Here is a 25689-nt window from a genome sequence, read left to right on the forward strand (position 1 = left end):
GACTCAATGCTGTAATCGCTGCCAAAGCTACTTCAATAAAGTACTGAACACTTTTGTAAATATAATTTCATTTATTTTATAAATTAGCAAAACTTTCTAAAAACGTGTCTTTGCTTTGTCATTATGGAGTATTGTGTGTAGATTGAGATGTGTGTGTGTGTGTGTATGTGTATATATATATATAAAATCAATTTTAGAATAAGGCTGTAACGCAACACAATTAAAAAAAATTCTAGTGGTCTGAATACTTTCCGAATGCACTGTACATTAAATTCAACACTTTACATAAAATGTCCCTTAACAGTGTAGTCACTACATGCTAAACAGACTACTTACTTAACAGTAAAGTGTACAATAAGTTGAGTTTAACAACAATCTTTCATTGAAAATCTGTTTTGACATATTTCCACAATTGTATGCTACCCAGCTATAATTGCATAGTTTAGACCTATGTTCTAGCGAATTTTGCCAATATAATGTTCATTAAAAAAAAAAAAATTTGAATGGTGAATTAACTGGTTGATTGCTGGACCTAGATGGAGCAGATGGATCTGGAGGTGCGTGAGCTCCCCATCCAGAGCAGAGGCATGTACCAGAGCAGACTGAAGAGCTATAAGGGGGAGATGGAGAAGCTGGAGAAAGACTTTGTGAGTACCCCACCATAACACCTCATTTGTCTTAGTAAATAGCTACGCATACTACTGACAGCCCCCCCCCTAATAAAATGTGTTGTTTTACAGGGTCAGCCATATCAGTAAGGCGGCCCTGGGGCAAATTAGGGTTACGTGCCTTGCTCAATGTAACATTGACGCCTACTGATGGCGTTTGACCTTTTGGTATGGCAAGAAGGATCCTATCGCGTGTACTTGCACACACGTAAGCATGTGTTTTTGTGTGCTTGTGTGTGTACTGTAAGTGAACGCCAAAATGTACACACAATATACACAGGTATAGTTCTGAGCATACGTACACCTTCTAACATACGCTCACACTTTCTGAAACACACGCACTCGGACTGAAACTGAAGGTCATTGGCATGTCCACTGTGGCTAATTCTTTTTGTGTCTGTTTTTGAAAGCCCAAGTAGCATCCATAGGAGTGTGGGCTTGTGTTGATGCTTCAGAACATGGCCTCGTTTAGTAATTTATAAACTGCACCTGTCTGTCTAGAACCCTCCACCGTACACATATCAAACCTTAATGAGGAATGAAGTGTTTCAACTTTTAAAGTCACTTGCTCTTAACCCATATTTTAGGCTCCCTGTTTTACTTTCAAACATTACTCCCATTAAACGCAGAAATTGTGTTAAGGCCCCTCTTGGCTTTACTTTCAGGATTTGTATGGTTTTTCTTTGACTATGTTACATCTCTGAACTCTCTCTCAGCTTCCTCTGGGTTTCATTTACCTGTGGAATTTCAGTATGCATCGTTCCACTAGATACTTGTGCGGATATTTAGGATTTTCCATTCAAATGTAAAGGTAAACTGGAGGCGTCACGGTTAAAGCATTGACCAACGTGACCCGAAATAATCAACAAGCAAACACTGGGGAATTACAGGTGCCAGTGATCTGTGGCTCCACTCCTGAAAGTCTGTTAGCTCAGATTACAGAGGAGATCTCTCTAGTCTTTGAGAGAGCTCTCTTTCCTCGCCATGGGCATTTAATTGGCTGATGATTAATCTTTAGCTTCTCCTGTCTCGACACTTGCCGTGGTTAATTATCGAGCAATTAACACCTGCTGTGTCGAATATTACGGCTAAGTCGTATTCCTCACATTTTTGTCTGTGCTATGCTATTTTGAGCGCATGCTATTAGATGCGAGGATGCCCTTTGTCACCTTTTTTAAATAGCTGACATTCTCATACATTAAGAATGAAGGAGCAGAGAGTGGAGAAAGGCCATTTTGGATGTATAAAAATATATTAATCACGTACCCTTAAAATAGGAAAATATATAGGCCTAGTCACGTACCCTTCTGACAACTTTGCCTCTACCAGAAACCTGTACAGTGTGTTCATTTTAGTTTCATAGTGGAGTCAGATTAAGGCTGGTCTTCTACCAAGCACAATTCATTTAGGTGCTTTTTAATAATTGTGGATAGACTAGAACAAACCAACTTTAGTATTGCTTTTCATTTTGGTTCACTTACAATTGGTAAGCGGTGGCTACCTCAGCCTGTGTGAAACCCTGTTATATTGATAAACAATTTGTTTTGCTCTTAAAGTTTAAATTTTTTAGGGGAAAGGTGATGTGCGTTTAAAGTGGGACCTCCCACTGCCCACTTTCACCCAGGCTCCCTGTCAACTCCCTGGTAAAGCTGCTGACTTCTCCCAAAACTGCTGATTCGTCCTCAAAAGTGCAAAATGCTTCAGCCTGGCCCGGCCTCTCACTTCTCTCTCACTCCTGCAGGCCATATTCAGGCACCCTGCACATATTCAGGCACCCTGCCCTCTCAATTTTTTTATATAAAAAAAAAGCACAGTCTTTGTTGTGCTTCCCTGGGGTGTTTCCCCCGAAAACCCATCCTCTCGTCCAGCCGCGGTTTGATGTCTTCACGCCACCAACGTGCCAGATTGAGCCCCACTTGTCTATGCCAGACGGGGCCAAGCCTGAACCCCAATAACCCGGCCATCCAGACCGATGAAAAAAAAAAAAGAGAGAAAGCACGTTATCAGACGGTCATCCCGAAGGTGCATTTGTGATTTGTTTGCTGTTTGTCGGCCTCATTTTGATAATAGAGGGGTCTTAAAGCCAGAGGTCCCCTGCTGAGGGGCCTTGCATCAGCCAAAGGGGAGGCTGGCTCAACCGAACCCCCCTTCCGTTTGATAGAGGGGATGCGTTTAAGTCAGGGGAAGCAGAATGACATGCCTCTTAGCGATGCCTTTGATCAGGCACAAGAGAGGCATAATGGAGGCTTGATTTAATGAAACCTATCGGGTAAACAGACCATCTTCAAAGGTAGCTCCAAAGTTTGCCCCTCCACCGGGAGGCTAGGTCCACAGACGTCAGTGCCTTCAGAAAGTATTCATACCCCTTGACTTATTCAACATTTTGTGTTACAGCATGAATTCCAAATGGATTCAATGGATTTCTTTCTTTCACAATACCCCATAATGACAGAGTGAACATGTTTTTAGAACTATCTCATTTACTTAAGTATTCACACCCCTGATTCAAAACATGTCAGAATCACTTTTGGCAGCTATTACAGCTGTGAGTCTTTCTGGGTAGGTCTCTTTAAGAGCTTTCCACACCTGGATTGTTCAACATTTGCACACTATTATTTTCAAAATTCTTCAAGCTCTGTCAAATTTGTTGTTGATCATTGCTAGGAAACCATTTTCAGGTCTTGCCATAGATTTTAGTCTAAACTGTAACTCGGCCACTCAGGAACATTCACCATCTTCTTGGTAAGCAACTCCGGTGTATATTTGGCCTTGTGTTTTAAGTTATTATCCTGCTGAAAGGAGAATTAATCTCCCAGTGTCTGGTGGAAATCAGACTCATACGGATTTTCCTCTAGAATTTTGCCTGTGCCTAGTTCCATTCAGTTTTTTTAATTACATTTTTTTTATTCTGAAAAGGACTGGGGAGTTTAACGATTTTATAAGCATACCCATAACATGATGCAGCCACCACTATGCTTGAAAATATGGAGAGTGGTACTCAGTAACGTTTTGTATTGGATTTGCCTCAAACATAAGTTTGTATTCAGGACAAAAAGTTCATTGCTTTGACATGTTTTTTTTTGCGGTATGTTTTGGGTTATTTTTATTCTGTACAGGCTTCTTTCTTTTCACTCTGTCAGTTAGGTTAGTATTGTGGAGTAACTACAATGTTGTTGATCCATCCTCAGTTTTCTCCTATCCAATAAACTGTTTTAAAGTCACCATTGGCCTCGTGGTGAAATCCCTGAGCAGTTTCCTTCCTTCCTCTCGGGGAACTCAGTTAGCAAGGACACCTGTATCTTTGTAGTGACTGGGTGTATTGATACACCATCCAAAGTCTAATTAATAACATCACCAGGCTCAAAAGGATATTCGATGTCTGTTTGGTACCTTACTTTGCCAGGCATTGGAAAGCCTCTTTGGTTAAATCTGTGTTTGAAATTCACTGGCTGTAACACAACAAAACGTGGAAAAAGACAGGGGCTGTGGATACTTTCTGAAGGCACTGTAAATACACTCGACGTCCATTTGGGCTGTGCTCAGACTGCATGGACTATTGGTGACAACTGCGAGATGGGCATAATACATTTATAAACCTTTGTGTAGATATTTGAGTGTTTTCCCTTGAAAAGTGACTGTTTTAAAATGACTTAGAAGTAGCCTATAAACAGAGTAAAAGCTTGACAACGCTTGAGTGTCAAGCTTTAGGTTTCAGAATATAAATTGAGAATATATAGCTTTTCTACCTTTTTTGGGGATTTCAGTGGGCCAAAGTGTCCAACATGAATTTACTCGAGAAGCTGTCTTCCCTCTTAGCTGACACCAGATGGCGATATTGTTCAAAGAATTCGGGCCAAGATGAGTTATCTGGTAGAGGTGATATTGATAAGCACGCATGCCGATCAGAAGAGCTTCTCCTGGATATATGGAGACCTGCTAAAAGAGCTGCTTCTTATCACTGTGGCCTCTGACCTTGTCTCGTCTGTGGAACTTGGAGAAGGAAGTAGTGAACAGTTTGTTGACGTGCAGGTCCTAGACTCTTAGCTGTTTTTTGGACAGAACTGTGTGTTTGTCTGTCTGCCGGTGTATATTTTCACCCCTTAGACAATTGTCTCCAAACGTCGAAAAATGTTATTTCCTAACCTAGGCAGCTGTTCGTTTTATCTACATTTTCCTCACACATTGACTGTTATTCTTAGAATGTTAGTTCTTTCTATTCCGCTTTTGAACCGTAAAAAAGTTTGTTTGGTATATTATGTTTCAGTAGTTAAATTGAAGGTCGATTCTGGTTCAAATGGTAGATGTGGTGAAATGAATTCAAGCTCTTTGGTTTACGAAATATGCTTTTGATAAAGTTAATCTTGGTTAGACAACAGCTGTTAACAATTGTCAATTATAGAATGATTCACACATTTTTCAACCTCAATGTCAATTTCTGCAGGGTGCACAGTCAAGACAGTATCAATGGTATGAATACTGCTGCAAATTATATTTTGTCGGAATTATTGAAAAGCAATAAAGTCGAAATTATTGAAAAGCATAATATTTTACATTTTCTTCAACAACAACAAAATGACTTGCCACAGATAAATTATAGTTTTTAATGAATGACTATTTAATGTCTATTGAAAGCTGTAATTCTGTTCACAGTGACAATAATGAAGACATTGACCATATGTCTTTTTTTATGAATTCACTCAATTACAGTTGAAGTGGAAAGCCTACAATTCCTTTGCGGTGGATTTTAAAGTGAGGAGGCACAACGATAAGATCTGTTTTTCCTGCCCAGATTATGACACACAGAGTGTAGGTGGATCGTGACAAACACCTTTAGACTGAATGGCTTCCAGTTTCTATCCAGGGAGATAATTAACACATTCCCAAAGCGTTTATCGAGTCAACTAGCCTTGAAATATTGAACAGTTTATTCACATGATAGTCGGATGAATGGAATTAAGAGCCGCCCTCTGCACCAATCCCAAACGTGTAACAGCTTTTTCATATTTCATAGTCTCTTAAGTGATTATTAATGACCTTTTAAGTGGAAAAATAAATCATTTAATGAAAACACTTTCTGTTAGGGCAAATATTGAGTGCTGTAGCTATGCAATGAGCACCTTGGACCCTTTAGTATAGCCAATTGTGTAAAGGGGAAAATGCCTCATATAAAACGCTCGACAAACTATGGCAACTTGAAAATGATTTGGCCTTGATCTAAAATGGATAAAAAATTGGCAAATTCCTGACTGTACTGTCCATTGTGTATCATTGAGCAAAGTTCAAGACGCCTCGATAGGTCTGTCGACAGAATCGGAACTGTCTAAAGTCTCGCATAAGCAATAACTAACTTTATTTCAGTTCCAAACCCAGCAGCACTGAGCTGTTTCTCAAAGGTCATTCATGATTGTATGTTTTTATGAATTCACTTTTTTTGGGAAACTTTTCAAATATGTGAATTTTGTCTGTTTATTACATGTATAGCCTGAATAAAACTGTCTAATATCCTTTTTTCTGAATGTGGGATACGTTTAAACTTGTCCATGATACCTTCCATAGTGTGTGATTTGAGATATTCGTTCATGGTCAAGTCACGGTCATGGAGACTAGAACCTTTTTGATACATAGTTCTCCTGAAGTTTTTGATGGGCTCAGTTGGGAATCTATGGGAGAAAAAACTGTCAAGTTTTTGTAAGGACATTATTGTAATGTCCTGCTGTCCTTTCAAAGCGTCATCCAGAATTCTTCACTTTGAATGGAAGATGCTTCATAATTAGCGTATTTCATACATGTTTGACGGGATATTCTAGGAGCACTGTACTTAGCGCTGGTTATGGCACAGTACCATTGTAATCCAGTTTGGAGGTTCTCTGTCATTTGCCCCCTATCCTCCATTACAGCGACTTCTACAAACAAAACATGACAGACCAACATTAGCTGGGTGTTAGACACTATAAATCTCCTTAAATTGGCTCGTCTGTGCTTGCCGTCATAAAACATTTGAGTCCTCGTTGTGTACCACTAAGGAGTTAATGCAGATGATGGTTTATATGTTCGGTTGTTTAACAAGCCATCAATAGCGCCAAAGTCCAGTCTCACACCCAGATTAAAAAGATCAGATTTCTTATGGAAATCGCCCGGATTGAGGGGCTTATTTTCTCTCTTTCCTCGGAGCCCAGCGCAGATTTAAGATGTAAACAAATCTATATCTTTTTCTCAGCTTATGAATTCCGCCTTTTATTTTGAAGATGTTCTACACAGCAGCTCTTCCCCGAGCTTCTTGTGGATTGGCAGTTGAAAATACTTGTGTTATTTTAGACAGAAAGATGGGGCTTGCAGCCTCTAATGGATCAGCATCTATAGTCTCCCTTTTGGAAGAGTGTGTTTATGGTTTAGATGTAATGTAAGGGTGGTGATGGAACGGGTGAAGGACTGAGTCACCAGAAGGAGAGAAGAGAGTTCCAGTGATGGTTTTCCTACCAGGTGACGCAGGAGCTGAAGCATCGAGTAATGGCAGTATAGTGTTCTCTGCGCGCGTGATTAGTCAACCAATCACTGTGGTCAAAAGCGATGTAAGTGATAGAAACGTTTGTAATGAATCTGTTTTAATTTGTCAATGATGAGTGGGATTCTTCTGTTCTGAGACGATCAACGGGTGGTATTTAACAAGAACATGCATTCCTAAATTCCCTTACAAATATTTGTATTGATACGTATATTATGTGTGTGAATAGGACTGGTGGTTTGTGTATTCAATGACACAATCATTTCTTTTCGCTTATCTTGGGATCCTCCAAAGTGGGGTAAGTCACCCTCCCACAGACGGTGATCAGTACCTAAATGTGTCTGCCTGAAGTAAGGGCCTCGCAGGTCCTCTCTGTCCTCAGGGGCCTATGTGATTGATTGAGTGACTTGACTGAGAGAAGTCGGAAGATAGTGGTGGGGGGGGGGGCAGCAGAGACATGTGAATATAATAGCACCCTTCCCCCTCCCTGTACTGACCCCCCCCCTTGTTTCAGAGCCCCGAGCCTGTCCCACAAACCAGTGTAAACCAGAAGTGACATGTGACACCCGCACCCAAGTGATGCATTGACTGACAAGCGGGACCAGAATAGGTGACACTGATTTCTTTTAAATTTGTCAGACTGGCTTAAGTATATAAAAGTCATGAAGTATTTATGAAATGCATTATGAATTCATCTAGTAGGCTTGTGCTTTTCCTCTGTCTTTTGTTGTTCTTGGCTTATGCCTTTTTAACAAAAACGAGCCTAGAGAGGGAGAACTATTGACATCCCCAGTTTTCCCTGACACTCAGTGCGTTTCCCCCAGTTAGCTCAATGTGTTTACCCCGGGATGAAATTTGTAAATGGAAACAAAGTTTCCCCCTATCGAATTGCATTTCCCTTTCTCTGGCTTAAGTGCTTCTAAATGAGAAGCGTGCAAAAGAAATACAAACCGCTTTTGGTCTTTGCGACCGACAATTGTTTAGTTTCTCGTCTGGTTCTGAAGCCTGCAGAGGAATCTTGCTGTGGCCTTGATCAGAATTACACTGGAGTGTAGAGTATGAATTAAGGATGTATTAATTTATCCCTGGCCTCTATCACCGCATCAACTCACACCCACAGTTAGACTTTTGATGCGTACTAATTTGTACTTTTTGTGTGTGTACGTCTATACACAACCTATTGGCATCCGATGGGAGGTAAAATTGGTCTCTGTGCTGCATTCAAAATGTGATTTAAGTCAGAAACCATGCTATTACTTTATTTTACACTCCTGTTTCCGCGGGTATTTACTTGGTACAAAGTTATTTTGTAATGTATACTTCCTGGTACAAATAATTCAACAACCAGTCCCGAATGGTACAAAGTGGTGTTTGTTTATTGAATTCCAAAGAAACCAAAGTGTGATTTATTAAGTGCAGTATCTAAGTTAATACTGGGTAAATAGTGGACTGTGAAATGAAGTATAGCCTTATGGGTAAATCACTTCATGCTCTCAGGATGGTTTCATATGTGTAAGTACATTGTAATACATGTGGAATAGATTAAGTCAGTATATCCATAGGGAATTACTGCATTCTCCACCTGCCAACCACTATCTAATGCAGCAGGTAACATACATGGGACAGGTATTGATATCGCTTAAACTGTGTATCTACTATGCATGTTAATGTGCCCTAAGACTAGCCCTGGTGAACTTAACAGCACATACTCTAGGGGTGAGTATCTGACGTTGTTGTCGGTTTCCAAGACCTTCGTCTGCCCTCAATTGGCTGTTTCTCATAGTTTGGACAACTGCTCTGAATTCCAACACACAACCTGTACTCTCCCATGGAGCCAGTAAGTGTCTTGGAAAGTTCACAAGGGAACATGTTGGATTGGCTCTGCTGGAAGGTGCCTACGCACCTCCTCTGCATTAGGCACGAGGAGGTGTGGTGTATATGGCCAATATACCACGGCTAAAGGCTGTTCTTAGGCGCAACACGGAGTGCCTGGATACAGGCCTTAGCCTTGTTATATTGACCATGTAACACAAACCCCTGAGGTGCCTTATTGCTATTATAAACTGGTTACCAACATAATTAGAGCAGTAAAAATACATGCTTTGTCATACCCGTGGTATACAGTCTGATATACCACGGCTGTCAGCCAATCGGCATTCAGGGCTTAAACCAGCCAGTTTATAAATAGATTTATAGCGTTAATGATGTGTCTAAGCCTCTATGCCTGATGCTCTGTTCTTATGGTAATGAGGGAGGCATTCAGTTCAGACAATGGTCACGTTACTCCGAAGAAAGGCGAGGGACAGGGGACGGTAGTCTTCTATGCATTTCCATAGACGAACGCAGTTGGACGGACACGCGCGCGCACACACATTTTGTCGACAACAATAGATTATGGGTCCAAATCTCTTCCTTTGTGTCTAGCTTTCAACACTTTTAGATAACACTCTGAGAATAGACATCAAACAAAGATGAATCATAAATCGAGGTCAAAAGAGAACCCTCTCCAAAGCGGAGAAAGGGTTAAAAGTGAAGGTCTTCTTTAAAAAAAAAAATAGAAAAAAAAGAAAGACATTTGCACGAAGAAAAAAAAAGAAAGTTATTCTCAGTGGAAGGTTCAGTGAACCATATGTAGGTAGCCACAGGCTAATGGGCCGATTGGTCCCTAGCTCACCAGGTATCCCGCACCGTACGCCTCCCCCAACCACCTCCCCATACATGCACTACCTCATCACCCCCCCCGCGTGCCGAAATCCCTCCTCCATTTCCCTCTAATCTCACCTTTTTCTCTGGCGCTGACCTGGGGAGGCCCCCTTTATTCCCCACTGCACGCCAGAAGCCAGCGTTGTGATCCGAGCGGGCCCCGCTCTGGTTCCTCTCGCCCGGCTGCCTCCCCGACGGCTCTCCTCTATTGATTTCTGCACCGCTGTCTGTGTGTTTGCACCGCCGATGCCCGGGCCCCGGCTTTTCTCTCCCCTCATACAGCCCGGGATTCATGCACTGGGAGAAGGAGAGAGAGAGAATGGGGAAAAATAAATAGAGAGCGAGAGAGAGGAAACCAGGCCTTTGATTTTTCATTAGGACTGCTTCCATATTTTAATATTGGGTTTAATCGGCCCTCATGCCTTAAAGAAATAACCATTTGAGACGATTCCCCCGGCCAGCAAAAAGTATATGGATATTCTTCAATCAAAGCCCCTGGAATTCGCTCTTTTGTTTAGAGTTCAGTTGCGATCCTTTCTCTCCTCTCTCGCTTGCCCACTTGCTTTGCGGTTACAGTCGTAAGGCTTATTGACGGTTCTCGGCTCTACTTAACAATAGAAACGACTTTGACAGGGAAGTCTAGCGCCCGTATTACAGTCGTGGGAGAAGGAACCATCCCCATCATAACAATGTACTGTTAAAGAAAGGCTATCCCCTGAGATCACATTTGCACAGCACAATATGTAATGATCTATAACATGATGTAATACTATGTTCTATCAATATTGTATCATTTTGCTGGGTTAAGTACAGATCATTTATTTAATCAATACATTTCAACGTTAAAAGTGTGATTTCTTTTATTTAATTTTTTACCCATTTTTTCTTTACATGTCGATTGTATTAGTATTTATGGACACACTATTATTTCTTGCTGAGATGACATGAAGGCCCTTTGAAATAGATTGAGTGTACGTTGTCATATGGGACAATTCCTCCACCGCCAGCCCAGTTTAAATGTGTTATACTTCCACTATTGTCTTCTTTTCCTTGATAATTTGAGATGGTGTCTTTTTTCTATTGGAGCTCATTTGAGACTCCTTTAGTCTTTTATAGCTGTGAAACATAATGCCTTGTCTGTGTTCAAGCCACAAAAGCACCAACCTGTGCGTTAATGAGAGGCTCCATGCTGGTTTCTAAGGCTTGGCTTCCCCACTACTGTTGGAGTCATATTAGGAGGAGAACACACACACACACACACACACACACACACACACACACACACACACACACACACACACACAGGCCAGTGAACACACACACACACACACACACACACACACAGGCCAGTGAACACACACACACAAACACGCGCCCTTGCCCGTACAGACAAAGGAGATTTTTCATACACACACACACACACACACACAGGGCCCTTTATTCCACATAAACACTCACAAGTACACACAGTCTCTGATGATAGACAAGAGTAGTGGATTTGATGACACTAAAGAGCAGAAACAAAACGAAGGCCCAGAAAACCACTCCATCACAATTGTCGCCGCTTTCCTTTATCTGATGATGTATCTAACACGCAAAAAAGAAGCACTTAGTTAATTGAACAACCTCTGCCAATTTGTTTGTCTTAAAAGAGAGGAGGAGATATGAAAACAACAGTTGTGTGTTTGTGTGTGAGAGCTGCTCTTTGTGCCAGTGAAGTGTGTTAACCCCCTGCCAGGATGAGATGCGTTACCGAAGCCGCTGTTGTGATACTTCTGCCTGCTTAAAGGGCTCGGCTTCCTTTTAACGCCACACCGCCCTCCACCACCTCTGCCCCCACTGCTGGGGGAACTACAAAAGAACCACTGTCACCGGTCCACAACATCACCTGGGAGCATATCATAGGGACACAGTGATAGGAACTCGGAAGTGATTGTTTTTGTGCACTTGTGTAGTGTTTGTCCATTTTGTAGCCATGATTTATTCATGTTTTAATAGGATATTAATGACAGTACTGTACTAATAATTTAGCGTTATTATATATATTTTTGAGTAAATATACTTTTAAGACTGTGTATAATGTTTTATTCCAAGCCACTTCCTCTTCAACAGGATGTGGAGCTGATTAGTAGCAAATTAAAGGTTAAATGCCAATTTGAAGCTGAGACGTCGAGTCGTGACAAAAGTGCCATTAAGTAAAAAAATATATTTAAAAAATGGCCAGCCGCTCTCCTACTGGTGAGAAAGATGTAATGAAGCACGCTTTTGTAAATTAAATATCGTTAATTACTCTTCACGCCATGCCACCAGCCGTGTGCTCGGGGTGACAATAAAGAGGGGGAAAAGTGGAGGGAAAAGCGTCTGCAGAGTAACTTCAGGGCCCCTCATTAGACTCTTCCTCTGGGTATTTTTACGCCTTTTATATCCCATCTAATGAACTGTTTACATTTTTCAGCTTTCCAGGCACCACAATTATTTGCACGTCCCTGTGTCGCTTGTGGCAACAGGCATAGAGAGGGGAGGGCATTTGGGAGCCCCCCCCCCCCAAAAAAACGTGTTTACAATAAAGATCAGTTTATTTGCTTTAAATTATTCTGATTTAGTTTTAAAAGGAGAACTTTTGAAGGCATTTTTAAAAGTGACTAATGTCCATCGGGTCTATAAAGGAAGGGTGTTTAAATGATTGTCTACTGCCTGTTTATGTAAGTTGTTGTTTGTGATTTTTGTTTATTTAGAATGATTATTTTTCCCTTTTTACTTAAAAGTAATGACGTATTAGTAAATATCTAGACATTCATGCATGTACCTAAAGAGAACACGTTAATATTTTTTTCAGAATTGCATGAATATAATTTCCAGCTTATGTGGTGTTCTTGATTAGCATATCTTACAGTAATAGGAGTTATTATGCATATATAATTACGTTTTGATGGGTTGAAGAAACTCTCTTCTTCTCACGTCGACGTCAAGAGGTGAGACACGTGCGTTTCTGACAGAACACCAGTACATCCGTCTCACATTTGACGAGCCGCGTAGAGTTTTAAAGGCAGACGGAACACTTTGCATAAAGTTAAGATGGATCTTTGTACTTTAAAAAAAAAAAAAAATTGCTTCCGGCAACAGAAGCAAATTCTCACCCAAGATTAGAAAAAGTGACAAAAGAAAAACCGTTCAAAAGGATTCAAAAAAGATCTCATCTCTTCTTTTCTCTGTGGCAATAAGGTATCTTATGGAAGTGCTCCTCCTCGCCTGTTTTCATGTTGTTTTAGACATTTTAATCTTCAACACGCATAAACTAGAATGAGAGATGTTCAATCAGCATATTGTCTTTCTCAACTTATTTTTAATTTTTATTTCAATACATATATTTAGACCATTTGAGATTTTTTGGGAACAACCCTAGTTATTACAGATTCTGATCTACCCTGATCAAATATAAAGATCTTCTTCATTACATTATTCTCACTAGTGGAACATAAGCCACATATATAACACAATATTATCAAATGAAGACTATATCCATTTGAGCTGCAACTATATCCATTTCTTTTTATTTTTTATTTTATTTAGCAAAACACCCCAACCGGTAATCAAAGTCTATCAATGGGTGAGGCAGTCAATATTGCACAGCTGCTCTTGTTTTACATCAAATGAACAGGGAATAATCACTCTAAGGGTTATGGTTTGTTTTCCAGAGGGGGAATTCAAAACCACAAGTAAATGGGTAGGGAGCAGCAACAATCTCTGGTTCAGTAGCATTCGGAGTTCTTTTTATTTTCATGTTTCATTTGCGTTGCGTTCACCACGGAAGCTGTTGATACTCTTGGCGGCAACAAACAGCTATTTAGAAATGCCCCCAAAACTGTGCGGGTTTGAAGAAGACATCAGTCTCTGCGTACTAAAATCAAGCCTTCTCCCAGGCATCTAGTCTCAATTACTAGCAACCCGTCATTCCCCTAAGTTACACTGCGGCTCTTTAAGATGACGCTCCTCTAAAATGACACATGTGGGTGTTATCCCGGCAGAACACGACTCTACGCTGTGTACCGGTTGATGTTTTATTGTCTTTGTACTCACACTAACAACTGAAAAACCCACACCTTAACTTTGTCTCAACCTGTAACCTGACAATTCTTAAGAAAGGGTTAATTATACTACCGGTTAAAAGTAGATGTAATCCTATCCAAAATCTCTTAATGATGTGTCTGATTTAGTTTGATCAATAATAGATTGTTCACGACACACAAAGTATACAATACATACGAAAGTGTTTTAACACAATGTAAATGATGAACTTTGTATCATTCTGATTGTTTAGGCATTCCATTGTGTTTGTGCGTATGCTATGCCGGTGCTGTGTTTTTGATTTGGTCACAGTAATATCCGCTCTTCCCCGCAGTCATTCCTTTGGCGGTTTGCGCAGGTCCCCGTGGCTCAGTTGATGCCTTTAGAGACTGTGTTTGTTTGGCTGCTTCTCTTTATCAAATGTATTTATTTATTTTTATTATTAATTCGCTTGTCACCCTGGTCAATCAGATTCCCAGACAACTCGGTAATTACTCCTCAGGCTGTGGCCCTCACTGTCACAATAGCAAGACAAATCACTTTCCTGATGGTCTGTTGGTGGCTGTCCGCTCACTGGCCAAGTTTACTAGGGAGGAAAAAAAACAACGGTGTCAAATATAATTATTTATTTTTCGGTACTTTATTTTTATTTAACCTTTTATTTAACAAGGCAAATAAATTATTTCAATGAATGGTAAGATATATATTTCTTTGATAAAACATACTGTAGCACTGTTGAACATATACATTAGAACTTCATTGAACTTCTAAATACAAATTCTAAAAAGGAAATGGACGAAATAAATGGGAAAATTCTTGTACATGTGGTGAACGCAGGAGTCCCCAAAGATCTTATATGTACCAATATGTTATTTTCAGCTCAATATTTCCTAGTGTATTTGATTTTGCTCTCCTCCCACGGCCCACATAGAACTCCTGTCAGGGCGTTCTGAGAAGGAGGCTTAGTGAACAGTCTCTCTTTCCACTGGTGTGCATTTTAGTTTGGAGGGCATTTGAAGAGGGTGCGTTTTTCTTTTAGTGTCTGTAAACAAGTGCTACACAGCGCCTGGTCCTTCAGCGTCGGAGGTGGCACACACTGAAGAGTGCGTGTGGAAATGTGCGTGTCGGGAATGTTTGTCATTTTTGGACATGGCGTTTCTCCCCCACCCCTTCTGAAGGGGAGAGCAAGAGAGAGCTCAAATCTGATGGAACGCCGATGGGTGATGAATTATTCCCTGTCTAAGACCCAGCATCTGCCTTATCACAGAGCCTGCCACTGCACTGTGCTGACAGCAGTGGCAGCCCCCAGAAATATTTAGCGCTGACAAGTGATACTTTCCTTATACATCTCCCGGCCCCTGCCCCAGTGCCGTAGTTGGTTTTATTCTTCAGATTGTGTTGATTTAAGTGTGGAAAGGGGGGCATCTCTACAATTTCAGTGGTACAAGATCACCACACACACACACACACACACACACACACACTGCAGGTGCATGTGCTTTTTTGACATTCTGGTCCATTAGGGGGCTCTCGTGCTTAAGAAATAGCTGTTATGTTTTTCCAAGACAACTCCACTAAGGCTTATTTTTTCTCCTCTGTTTTCTCTTCCTCTCTTCTGTCTTCCTCCTCCCCTTGCAGAAAAGGTCACGTATCGCCTACAGTGATGAGGTGCGGAACGAGCTCCTGGGGGAAGACGCTGGCTCCTCTGAGAGTCAGGTAAGGTGCTAATCAGGCCCCGCCAGTCCCTAGTATGGGTGGCTGGTCCCCGGGTGAGGAAGGGTCAGTGCCTCACGGGGCCTCTCCCATGGCCACCAGGGCCACTGCTGCATTGGCAACAAGTCATGTGGAAGGAACACTGTTTAATGCAAAGCTGCCCAGGGTCTGAATGGGCTCTAGGCCTGGGCCCAGCGTCTGAATGGGCTCTAGGCCTGGGCCCAGCGTCTGGGCAGCGCCAGATTGCGCCCCCCCACACACACACACACAGCTGTTCTCCAGCCGTCTGTGTACTTATCCTCTAAAAAGATCCTCCGCACACACACACTCACCTTTAAACAAAATTGTGGTAACCATACAACATGGACAATCAGAATAAATAGGATTCCCAGGTTCAGTGTTTGTTTATAAGCATTAGTGTCAAAAAGTCACTGAAATGTTTGCTATTTTACTGGCTACTTGTCGCTATACAACCTTTGTTCAGTAATATTGAAAATATAATTTGATGTTTGATGAAAGGTCGTAATTCTATAGTTGAAAATATAATTAAATTAATGAAAAGATGTATGTTGAATTTTGTAATGAACATTGAAATGTTATTGATGTTTTATCACAACTATGATTAAGTTTGGTATATAAACAACAGATAAAAAGCTAATTATCCACATTCTTCCATTGTCCCAAAATGCTAAGACAATGCAGTGAACATGGGAAATGAACAATCCCTTCAAAAACTGTATTGATTCATTTATATTGAATACGAGAAAGGAGAAAACAAGCATCTGAACTAGTGATCTTAATTGCCCAAAATATGCCACATGTTCTTTAAACTTGTGTTGTTTGGAATTCTGTCTGAGGTGCTGCATCAAAAAGGCAGGCCATCAACAGCTACGCAAACCGTCTTTTTAACGTGCGGCCTAACGCGCGCCCTAACGCTTACCTGCACAGCTGCAACTCACAACACTGACCAGCGTATTCTGGACTAATTCTATATTATCTAGTCAACGTTGCAATAGTTGCTGTGTGTCTCAGTCATATACATAAACAGAGGGAGAAATACATACACTTGCACATTTAGTCCCTCGGTACTTTGTAAGTACAGTTAGATAATCTGAGCAGAGCTAAATAAAGTACAGGTTTTTATTGCTTCCTTATTACCATTTTAGTGATGACCCGTGAACTGCACATCTTACAAACATACCGTATGTATCGCCATCCGATATTATACATTCATATGCATATTCCCTGCAAATTAGTGAGATGTGTAAAGTGACTCTGACATTTTATACAGAAGTTGGAAGTGGATTTGCTGCCAGGACTGTCACATTCAAGACAGTGATGGTTCCTATCAAAATCTTTTCAAAGGCAAAAGGGAAAAAAATACGACCCACATTTCAAATATATATATTTCCCTTTCATTAAATACAATTGATGATGAACCCCATTATTTAAATAATTATTCATAGACCTAAGAATATTTATCATAGGAAAATAATTTGTTTAAAGAATGGAAACACGCAGACCAATGAGTTAATCTAGAAGTACAATTTAAGATGCATGCATTTTAAGATGTTTTCAGTCTTATGCTGCTCTGTTTAACAATTATATTATTATTTTAAATATAGATTTTTAGGGTAATTGAATTTGTCCAGCATTCAAGCGCTTGAAAAATTCAGATTTTTTGTAGAGGATGACATGTCTACAGAATGTTTGTTGTAGTTTTAATTCTAATACACTTGTCTGTTTTCTCATTCACCTTCCATTTTTGTCAAGTGATTCAATATTCCCAACACAAGGATGACTGGAAAGCAAGGGGAGACAAATTGTCCTTGAACCAGAGATAAAACTCCACATCTAGTTACACATTATACATGTATATAAGCAAAGGAAAATTGAATAGAAAGTACAAGTTATTCCAAAATAAATGGCAGGTTGGTGTTTTATTATCATTAATCTTGACCTGGAGGCAGCTCTGCAGAGTGGTCACTAGCTAGCACAGCCACAAAGTCATAATATCTTTATTTTAAATCTAACCATTAACCCTAACATTTTTACGTGTCATATTTATTTTGATCTTGACAAACTCCTCTGTCCCGGCCAATGACAAGCATCCCCATAACATGATGCTGCCGCCACACTACTTGAAAATAGAGGTTTCGCTCTGTGTTGTTTTGTATTGCATTTGACCCAATCCTGTAGTTTTTAATTTAGGCCAAAAAGTATATTTATTTGCTGTATTATAGGGTTTTATTTCTCTGCGGGACAATTACACAAATGTTTATGCAAAAGATACACCAGAATGGCTTTCTAAGAGGTGCTGGGTGTTCCTGAGTGGTATAGTCTCAGACCTGACTAAAATCTGCTTAAGAAAAATCAGAGACAAGGTTTAAATATTGCTGTCCGTCAATGATCCTCAACCAAAATGTACTGAGCCTGAGCAATTTAGAAAAATACAATGGGATATACTGTATGTTGTGCAAATAATCTTAATGAAAAGGTTACAAAAGTGATGACTGCCAAAGGTGCTTCCACCAAGTATTAATTCAGGGGGGTGATATTTCAGTTTTTTTAATGTTTTGTTAGTTATAGAACATTTTCCGAATTTTCTTTCATTTTGGAAATGTGGAGTAGGTTGTGTAGATTTAAATTTTAAGGCAGCAAAATGTGAAAAAAGTTGAAGGCTGTGTAAACTTTCTATAGGCGCTGTATATATATGCCTTCAGTAGTTGCTTCAGAACCTTAAATGCTCGAAGCATAACATTTGTACTTTTATAAGTTTAGTCTATCAGAATTTTAATGTTTGTACATTGTAAAACAAAATAATTTCTCACACTCACACACCCACATAGTTTTTAAAAATGAAAATATTTATCTCATTTCTGTTTTAAAAACTTCTGGAGATAACACACGACTTGGTCTTGCTGTGAGTGGAGTGCTCGGAACTTCAGTTAATTTTTTTATTGAACGAGGCGGGAGCGAAAGAGAGGATGGGGAAAAGATGGGGGAGCTGGGGCAAGTCGGTCAATTTAATTCCTGACGATCTGAAAGAGGTCAGGATCATTTCATATAGCCCTGGCTGAGCAGATCATTACCAGTCGCAAATCTGTTCGTTACATGGCCAGGTTTTCTAGCTAAGTACATAGGGAGCTGTCATAAGTTCTAAAAATGACGTGTCGGCCCTGCGATAATGGCTAAAGGACGATTTAATAGAGTTCGGCATTTATTTGTTATCTGTACGCGGGCAGAGACCAAAATGGCGTTATCACTCTTCTTTTTTTAATAACGTGGTAGTCTACCGTTGCACATTCCCCCCCATTTCTTTCTCACTCGGCATGCAATTCACACACTCAGAGACACACACACACGGTCTACCGCACACATAGTAGCTAGCGCACACACATTTTTCGCACATGAACACTCTACGGAATAGTTTCGATTTCAGTCACAGCAGAAGGCTTGGCCACAAGAGATTGTGCTGGTTTGAGCCGGCATGGACCAGATTTTACAGGCTACAAAGGAAGCAGATTACCACTTGTATCGAATTCCGTATTGAATGAAAAAAAATCTTTGTTTGAAAAATCTGCTGATTATCGTAACAGAAAAATTGCAGCAGTGCAATTTTGAATACTGTCTGGCATTAAAAAGAAATGAGGAAAGGCATTCACGGAGGCGTAATTATAACATTTACAATATTCTGTGTTTACCACTTTCTCTGGAGCAAAGCTAGCGTTGTGGGTTACGTTTTAAAAGAATGGATGCCAAAGAAAAATACATCTATATGGAGAAAAAGAAGGGAACGCCAAGCACAAAGCCTCTCATATAGTTTCAGCAAATCCTCCACGAGGACTTCCAATCGGCCAAGCAGCACAAATAAGATAGAACAACTTTTGTTTGGTCCTCATTGAATTGGACGGTAGGGCTGCGGCGTGTGATCGGCGGCTCTGGCTGGCCTGTTCAAACCCTAAATAGCCACATGTGTAGTTTTAAACTTTGGCCCCCTCAATAAGGCATTCAACGCAGGCGGTTGTGACCTTCGAAATAATGGACAGTTTCCAGGCTGCAAAGTGGCCCTTTTTTCTCACCGAAAGAAAGAGGGAAGAAAATCCTATTTCTTTGCAGTGCTAAAAAAAATACAAAAAAAATACATTTGTTAGCCTGTCTGTTGCTGCCGAGTTCCCCAAGGCCAGAGCTCCCTAAAATACAACTCTCAGCACACACAAATAAAGCTTTTTTACTTTTAGGTATATTTTATTTAACTCCTTTTATTTGATTCTGCCACTCGAGGGATTCTATATCGCTTGATAGTGGTGCAGTTCTACATTATTTCTCAGACCTTTTTTGAAATGTTCTTCAGATTTGCACTTCCATGGTATTTAACTTTTTTAAACTCAGAATTACGATATTTTATGATTTTATACAAATGACATATTTGTAATTGGAAATCGTTTTATAATTCAATCGGGGAAAGCTTACTAAAAGTATATACGTTTCTAAACATCAATCAGACATGTTAACATTTTTACCACCCTAATTCAAAGCATAATATTTATTTTGTATATTTAAATAAATTCACTATTTTTAAGGTTACTTGTCTACAAATAACCATATTATAGAATATATATATTTTTACTGAACAGTGACAGTAATATTGATGGTGCCACTCCAGATATGGCTGTTTTATTTTCTCACTCTCTCAAATGCTAATTTTCATCCGTCAGAGTATAACGTTACATTAACGTTACACAGACGTAATTGTGTTTACATTTCTCAATGTTTGTCGACTGGGTAGCTGCTTCCTTGTTAACTCTTCGGTGTGAGTGCCTTTCAGAGGAGCCTAGCCTGTTATTCCTGACGACTGTGGCCACGACAACCAATAGTTTAACATCAATCCTACCACCAAGGCTTTTTCTTTCTTCTCAACAGTCAAGTTCATCATTTCTGATCCAAGTCCTCCTACCTCTTTTGTGATATCATAGCAAATTATTTCAAACTAGCAAAATTCAAAATGACCACCACATACAAAGTGAGATGAGAGGGAAGTCATGTATCCCTGAGCCTCCCTTCAGATCTGCTAACATTTAATCTCGCCCAAGAAATGGAGATAGAAAAAATCACCTGCAACGGCTAACAAATGAAGAAACTTGTCCTTCCCCTCCTCTACTAAATCATGTTCCCATGACAAGCCCCCTCTCCATGACATTCCCCGACATGAAGAGCAGGTTATGGAAAGCGTCCTTTTTAGTTGTGATAAAAACTCAAATTGAATTGTTGCTGTCCTCCAATGTCTCTCTCTCTCTCTCTTACATATAGAAAGTAACAACAGTAGGTTATGGGAATATCTTCTATTTACCTATTTCTATTTGACATTCTCTTTCATCAAAAATGAATAACTAATGCTAAGATTCATTTTTCATGACTCCCGGTAACGGTTGTCCTGATAATAAGCTCCACCGTTATGTATGCATGTATGTATGTACAGTCTATGTATAACACAGGAGCCCTCACACGGGTATCCATACATAATCCACACAGCAGGCGTCTTATTGAGGTACATGAAATATTAACAATATGTCACCATTGATGGACACATTGCCAACAATGGAATGGTTCTACATTTCTACAATGTAGAATTAAAAAAGGCATATCTCAATATTTTTTTTGATATTTCCCTGGGATCCTGCATAGGGATATATATATTATTCCCTCATTTAAACTTCTATGCACACTGTACTCAAACTGTATTTTCCTCCTGTACAGAGTGGGATCTAGAATGTTTTTGCCATAAGTCTTGTGATGCGACTTCCTCGACGATGCTAGTTTAGACACTGCGAGTCGAGCAATCCTTTCTCTCTCGTTGTCTCATGTGACAGCGAGAGAACTTGATCTTTGCTTGTTCCAAAAAAGTCTGCGCGAGTCTCGTGTTTAGCGGCGTTTAATGTGGTTGTCTGTGATTTCTAAACGCTAAACATGCAAACGGATAAATCGTCAAGGTTAATTCTTTACCCAGCCGCATGATCTGCTTCCTGCCATGTCTTTCCTTTTTATCTTTCCCTCCCTCCCTCTTTCTCTCTCTCTCTCTCTGCTTTCACGTGGCAGTTGATCAAGTTACGTGAAGAGGTAAGTTCCTCTATGGCTATCCTGTTTTTTTGATTCCTTTCCATCTGAATATCTTTATGCCCTCATCTCTGCAGCCTAAAGGCCAAGGCTGTTTCTGAGGTTCTTATGAGCCTCTATGGGGATAAATTCAATGAAATATATTTTCTGTACACATCTGAAAAGGTATTATTTCTGATAGTACACTCTTTACAAAACACATGTGGATAAAAAGGCAGGGATAAAGGACAGTGCTGAAGGGTTAAATCCCAGAAGGCCCGCCCACTATTTCACCAGATAACTATCAACGTCTTTATGCTCAGCAATCATGGCTGCTCAATATCACGCGGAATTAGTGAATTCTGCATTTTTCCCTTAAATAGCACTTCCTGTAAGCCTTGTGTAGCCATGATGTAGTAGTAATGCTATAGTTGTTGTAGTTTTGTATTTGTTATTGTAAAAAAAGAGGGTGGAGTGATCGGTTATCAGTATAATTATGATATTAGGTACGCACCTTTTTTATATAGGGAATATTTCAATGTAATCGATGAATACATTCTGGATTGGTTCTTTTTTAAATGTGTATCACTTCATCAAAGGAAAGCGACGTTCATATACTGTAGCTATACGACACTTTGAAATGTCTTTGAAGGCTGAAAATAATCTTGTCAGGTTTCTATTCTCCAGCTTTTGTGTTTCTATTGGCTTGTACAGTACATGTCTTTGTTGCGTTTGTGATATGGCTGTCGTCATAGGGGGATCTAGGGGGATCGTCAATGTCGTCATAGGGGGATCTCCTATCTGCTATCCTCGCACAGCAATCTAGCACCATCAGCCCGCCACTATCTTGATGCGACCCCCCCCCCCCCCCCCCACCACCGTTACATCGCCGCCATGCTACACCTTTCCCCATAGAATACTGTTGAATAGGCACAATGCTTGGTTTTTATATTACGAGACCGACAGTAGAGGGGCTTGGATTGTCTCTTCTTCTGGTCTGAACACATGTAAACACGGTCTGGGAGGGAGCATGGCTGGTGGCCATGGGCTGGCTGAGAGCTGGTGTAAAAACCACGTGCTGAGATGTCATGTCACCTGATTTGGAGTTGTGGCCTGGATTCAAACAGCAAACGGCGGTGGTTTCTTCTGCTCTTCGTTTATTAGCCATTTTGCTCTGCGTGAACCTGCTGGAGTAAAATGATCATAACTCATTCTGTTAACTGACCAGGTTCCCCTCCTTCAATCGCCGTTCAGAACGAGTAACAGGACACGACTGTCAACAGGAATATCTGTTGATATATCCATTGTAACCACTACGTTATTTCGAGGCAACCACAAATATACATTTAAAGATGAATCGGCCATGCTTGAGCAAATCTGTTTGGAGCATCTCTTTAGGCAACACAAGACTTACTTTTCATCTGTGTGTGTGGATTTGTGTTTTGTAAGGTCGTCTGTGAATGTGTATATGCCGGGTTCTTAGCGCCAGCGAATGTTTTTGTTGTGTTTCCTGGAGCTGAGCGATACTCTTCCTATCGAAGCCACCCGCCATTCATAATTTAGAACTGTGTTCTCTCCAGACTTCTTATTGTCCTCTTTCCTCCACCTTGCCACACTGCATGCCTCAGGTCAGGTGAAACCTCTCGTTGCCTCGCCTGTCTTCCCCTGTGGAAGGCACCACGATTCAATTGGGTTTGATTCCCGCCCTCTTCACCATATCAACATGTTTTATCTACTCCCTTTTCTTCCCATTCTTCCTGCATTTTGAATCAAAGGCTGGCACAGCTTATTCACACTTAAGCCCCCCCTTTTTTTTTTTTTTTTTAACTATACTTTTTTCCTCAGTTGGAAAACATGTTTAAATATTTAGCACCCATATTCACAGCTGTTTGACACTTATAATTCCTCATCTTACAAGTCCCAAACAAAACCGCGGAGGAGATCACACAGTCCGTCTGAATCACAGCTGTCATCATTATTCACTTTGACTCCCCACCCTTATTGAAGTAATAAGGAATCATCGGAACTTTTGAAAATGGGGATGGTTACCGTCGTTGTTTGATATTGAAAAAAGGGAGCAGAAAAAGGGGAAGGAAGAGTATTTTTGCGCTGCAGATGCATTGTTCTGCTGCTGCCAAAGAACCCCCCCCCCCACAAAAACATCTCATTTGTATAGTTCCTAAGAAGGTCTTTGTTGCAAATTTAGGTGTCAGATAAAAAGGCATACATGGATACGTGGAAATGGGGAAGGAGCGCACCAATGCACTCGCGGACGCACAGTATTGTCTTTAAATTGTTTTGTGTTTAGCTGTATGCGAAGAAGATTCATTTAGATAACAGGCCATTATCATTTTCTCTAGGAGGTGTATGGCAGGTATTATTATTATAGGTCTGTGTTTGTGTGTTTATTCTTATGGTATTTTGGTGACTCGGCTCCTCTGTCATAGCCACAGGGGTCAAGGCTTGATATATGCCATTTAGCAGATGCTTTTATACAAAGCCACTTCTAGTCGTGTGTGAGTGTGTGTGTGTGTAAGCTCCGTGCTCTACACAGTCACACAGTTGTAGCTCACCAGGAGTGGCTAGCAACTTCCTCTTGTTTAAATGGTTAGCAGGGAAGATGCTCAAACTGACTGGGTGGCTTAGGGAAATGCACCATTTGCGTTTCTAAAGGGTGTAGGTCTGCACTGTTTCCATCCTCTTGTCCCATTGCATCAGTAGAGAGATGGTTATACAGGTAAAGTGGTGTTGTTTTGGGCTGTTGTAGATTGTAGGTATTGGATTATGGATATGGTACCGGTTTAGAACTCGTACCTACAGTTGGTGTTGGTACTGGTTCGGTGTACAAGGACCACCCTGGTGTGTTAAGATCTGACAGACTGACTGACAGGCTGGAGGGAGGGAGGGAGACAGGCAGGCTGGAGGGAGGGAGGGAGACAGACAGGCTGGAGGGAGGGAGGGAGACTGACAGGCTGGAGGGAGGGAGGGAGACTGACAGAAGGGAGGGAGGGAGGGAGACAGACTGACAGAAGGGAGGGAGGGAGGGAGACAGACTGACAGAAGGGAGGGAGGGAGGGAGACAGACTGACAGAAGGGAGGGAGGGAGGGAGACAGACTGACAGAAGGGAGGGAGGGAGGGAGACAGACTGACAGAAGGGAGGGAGGGAGGGAGACAGACTGACAGAAGGGAGGGAGGGAGGGAGACAGACTGACAGAAGGGAGGGAGGGAGGGAGACAGACTGACAGAAGGGAGGGAGGGAGGGAGACAGACTGACAGAAGGGAGGGAGGGAGGGAGACAGACTGACAGAAGGGAGGGAGGGAGGGAGACAGACTGACAGAAGGGAGGGAGGGAGGGAGACAGACTGACAGAAGGGAGGGAGGGAGGGAGACAGACTGACAGAAGGGAGGGAGGGAGGGAGACAGACTGACAGAAGGGAGGGAGGGAGGGAGACAGACTGACAGAAGGGAGGGAGGGAGGGAGACAGACTGACAGAAGGGAGGGAGGGAGGGAGACAGACTGACAGAAGGGAGGGAGGGAGGGAGACAGACTGACAGAAGGGAGGGAGGGAGGGAGACAGACTGACAGAAGGGAGGGAGGGAGGGAGACAGACTGACAGAAGGGAGGGAGGGAGGGAGACAGACTGACAGAAGGGAGGGAGGGAGGGAGACAGACTGACAGAAGGGAGGGAGGGAGGGAGACAGACTGACAGGAGGGAGGGAGGGAGGGAGACAGACTGACAGGAGGGAGGGAGGGAGACAGACAGACTGACAGGAGGGAGGGAGGGAGACAGACAGACTGACAGGAGGGAGGGAGGGAGACAGACAGACTGACAGGAGGGAGGGAGGGAGACAGACAGACTGACAGGAGGGAGGGAGGGAGACAGACAGACTGACAGGAGGGAGGGAGGGAGACAGACAGACTGACAGGAGGGAGGGAGGGAGAC

The 25689-nt window shown here is 41.4% G+C and overlaps 1 protein-coding gene across 1 annotated transcript in view; it reads left to right on the forward strand.

Annotated features, from left to right (window-relative positions):
• Positions 1–21866, forward strand: part of LOC120045373 (vesicle transport through interaction with t-SNAREs homolog 1A-like) — a 30374-nt gene extending 8508 nt beyond the window's left edge. The window contains exons 3-5 of the mRNA XM_038990248.1: positions 537–647; positions 15577–15654; positions 21843–21866. Coding sequence (XP_038846176.1) covers positions 537–647; positions 15577–15654; positions 21843–21866 — 213 coding nt within the window. The remainder of the gene's footprint in view (positions 1–536; positions 648–15576; positions 15655–21842) is intronic.
• Positions 21867–25689: the final 3823 nt, after the last annotated feature.

This window comes from Salvelinus namaycush, chromosome 4, assembly GCF_016432855.1.
Source record: "Salvelinus namaycush isolate Seneca chromosome 4, SaNama_1.0, whole genome shotgun sequence".
Lineage (NCBI taxonomy): Eukaryota > Metazoa > Chordata > Actinopteri > Salmoniformes > Salmonidae > Salvelinus > Salvelinus namaycush.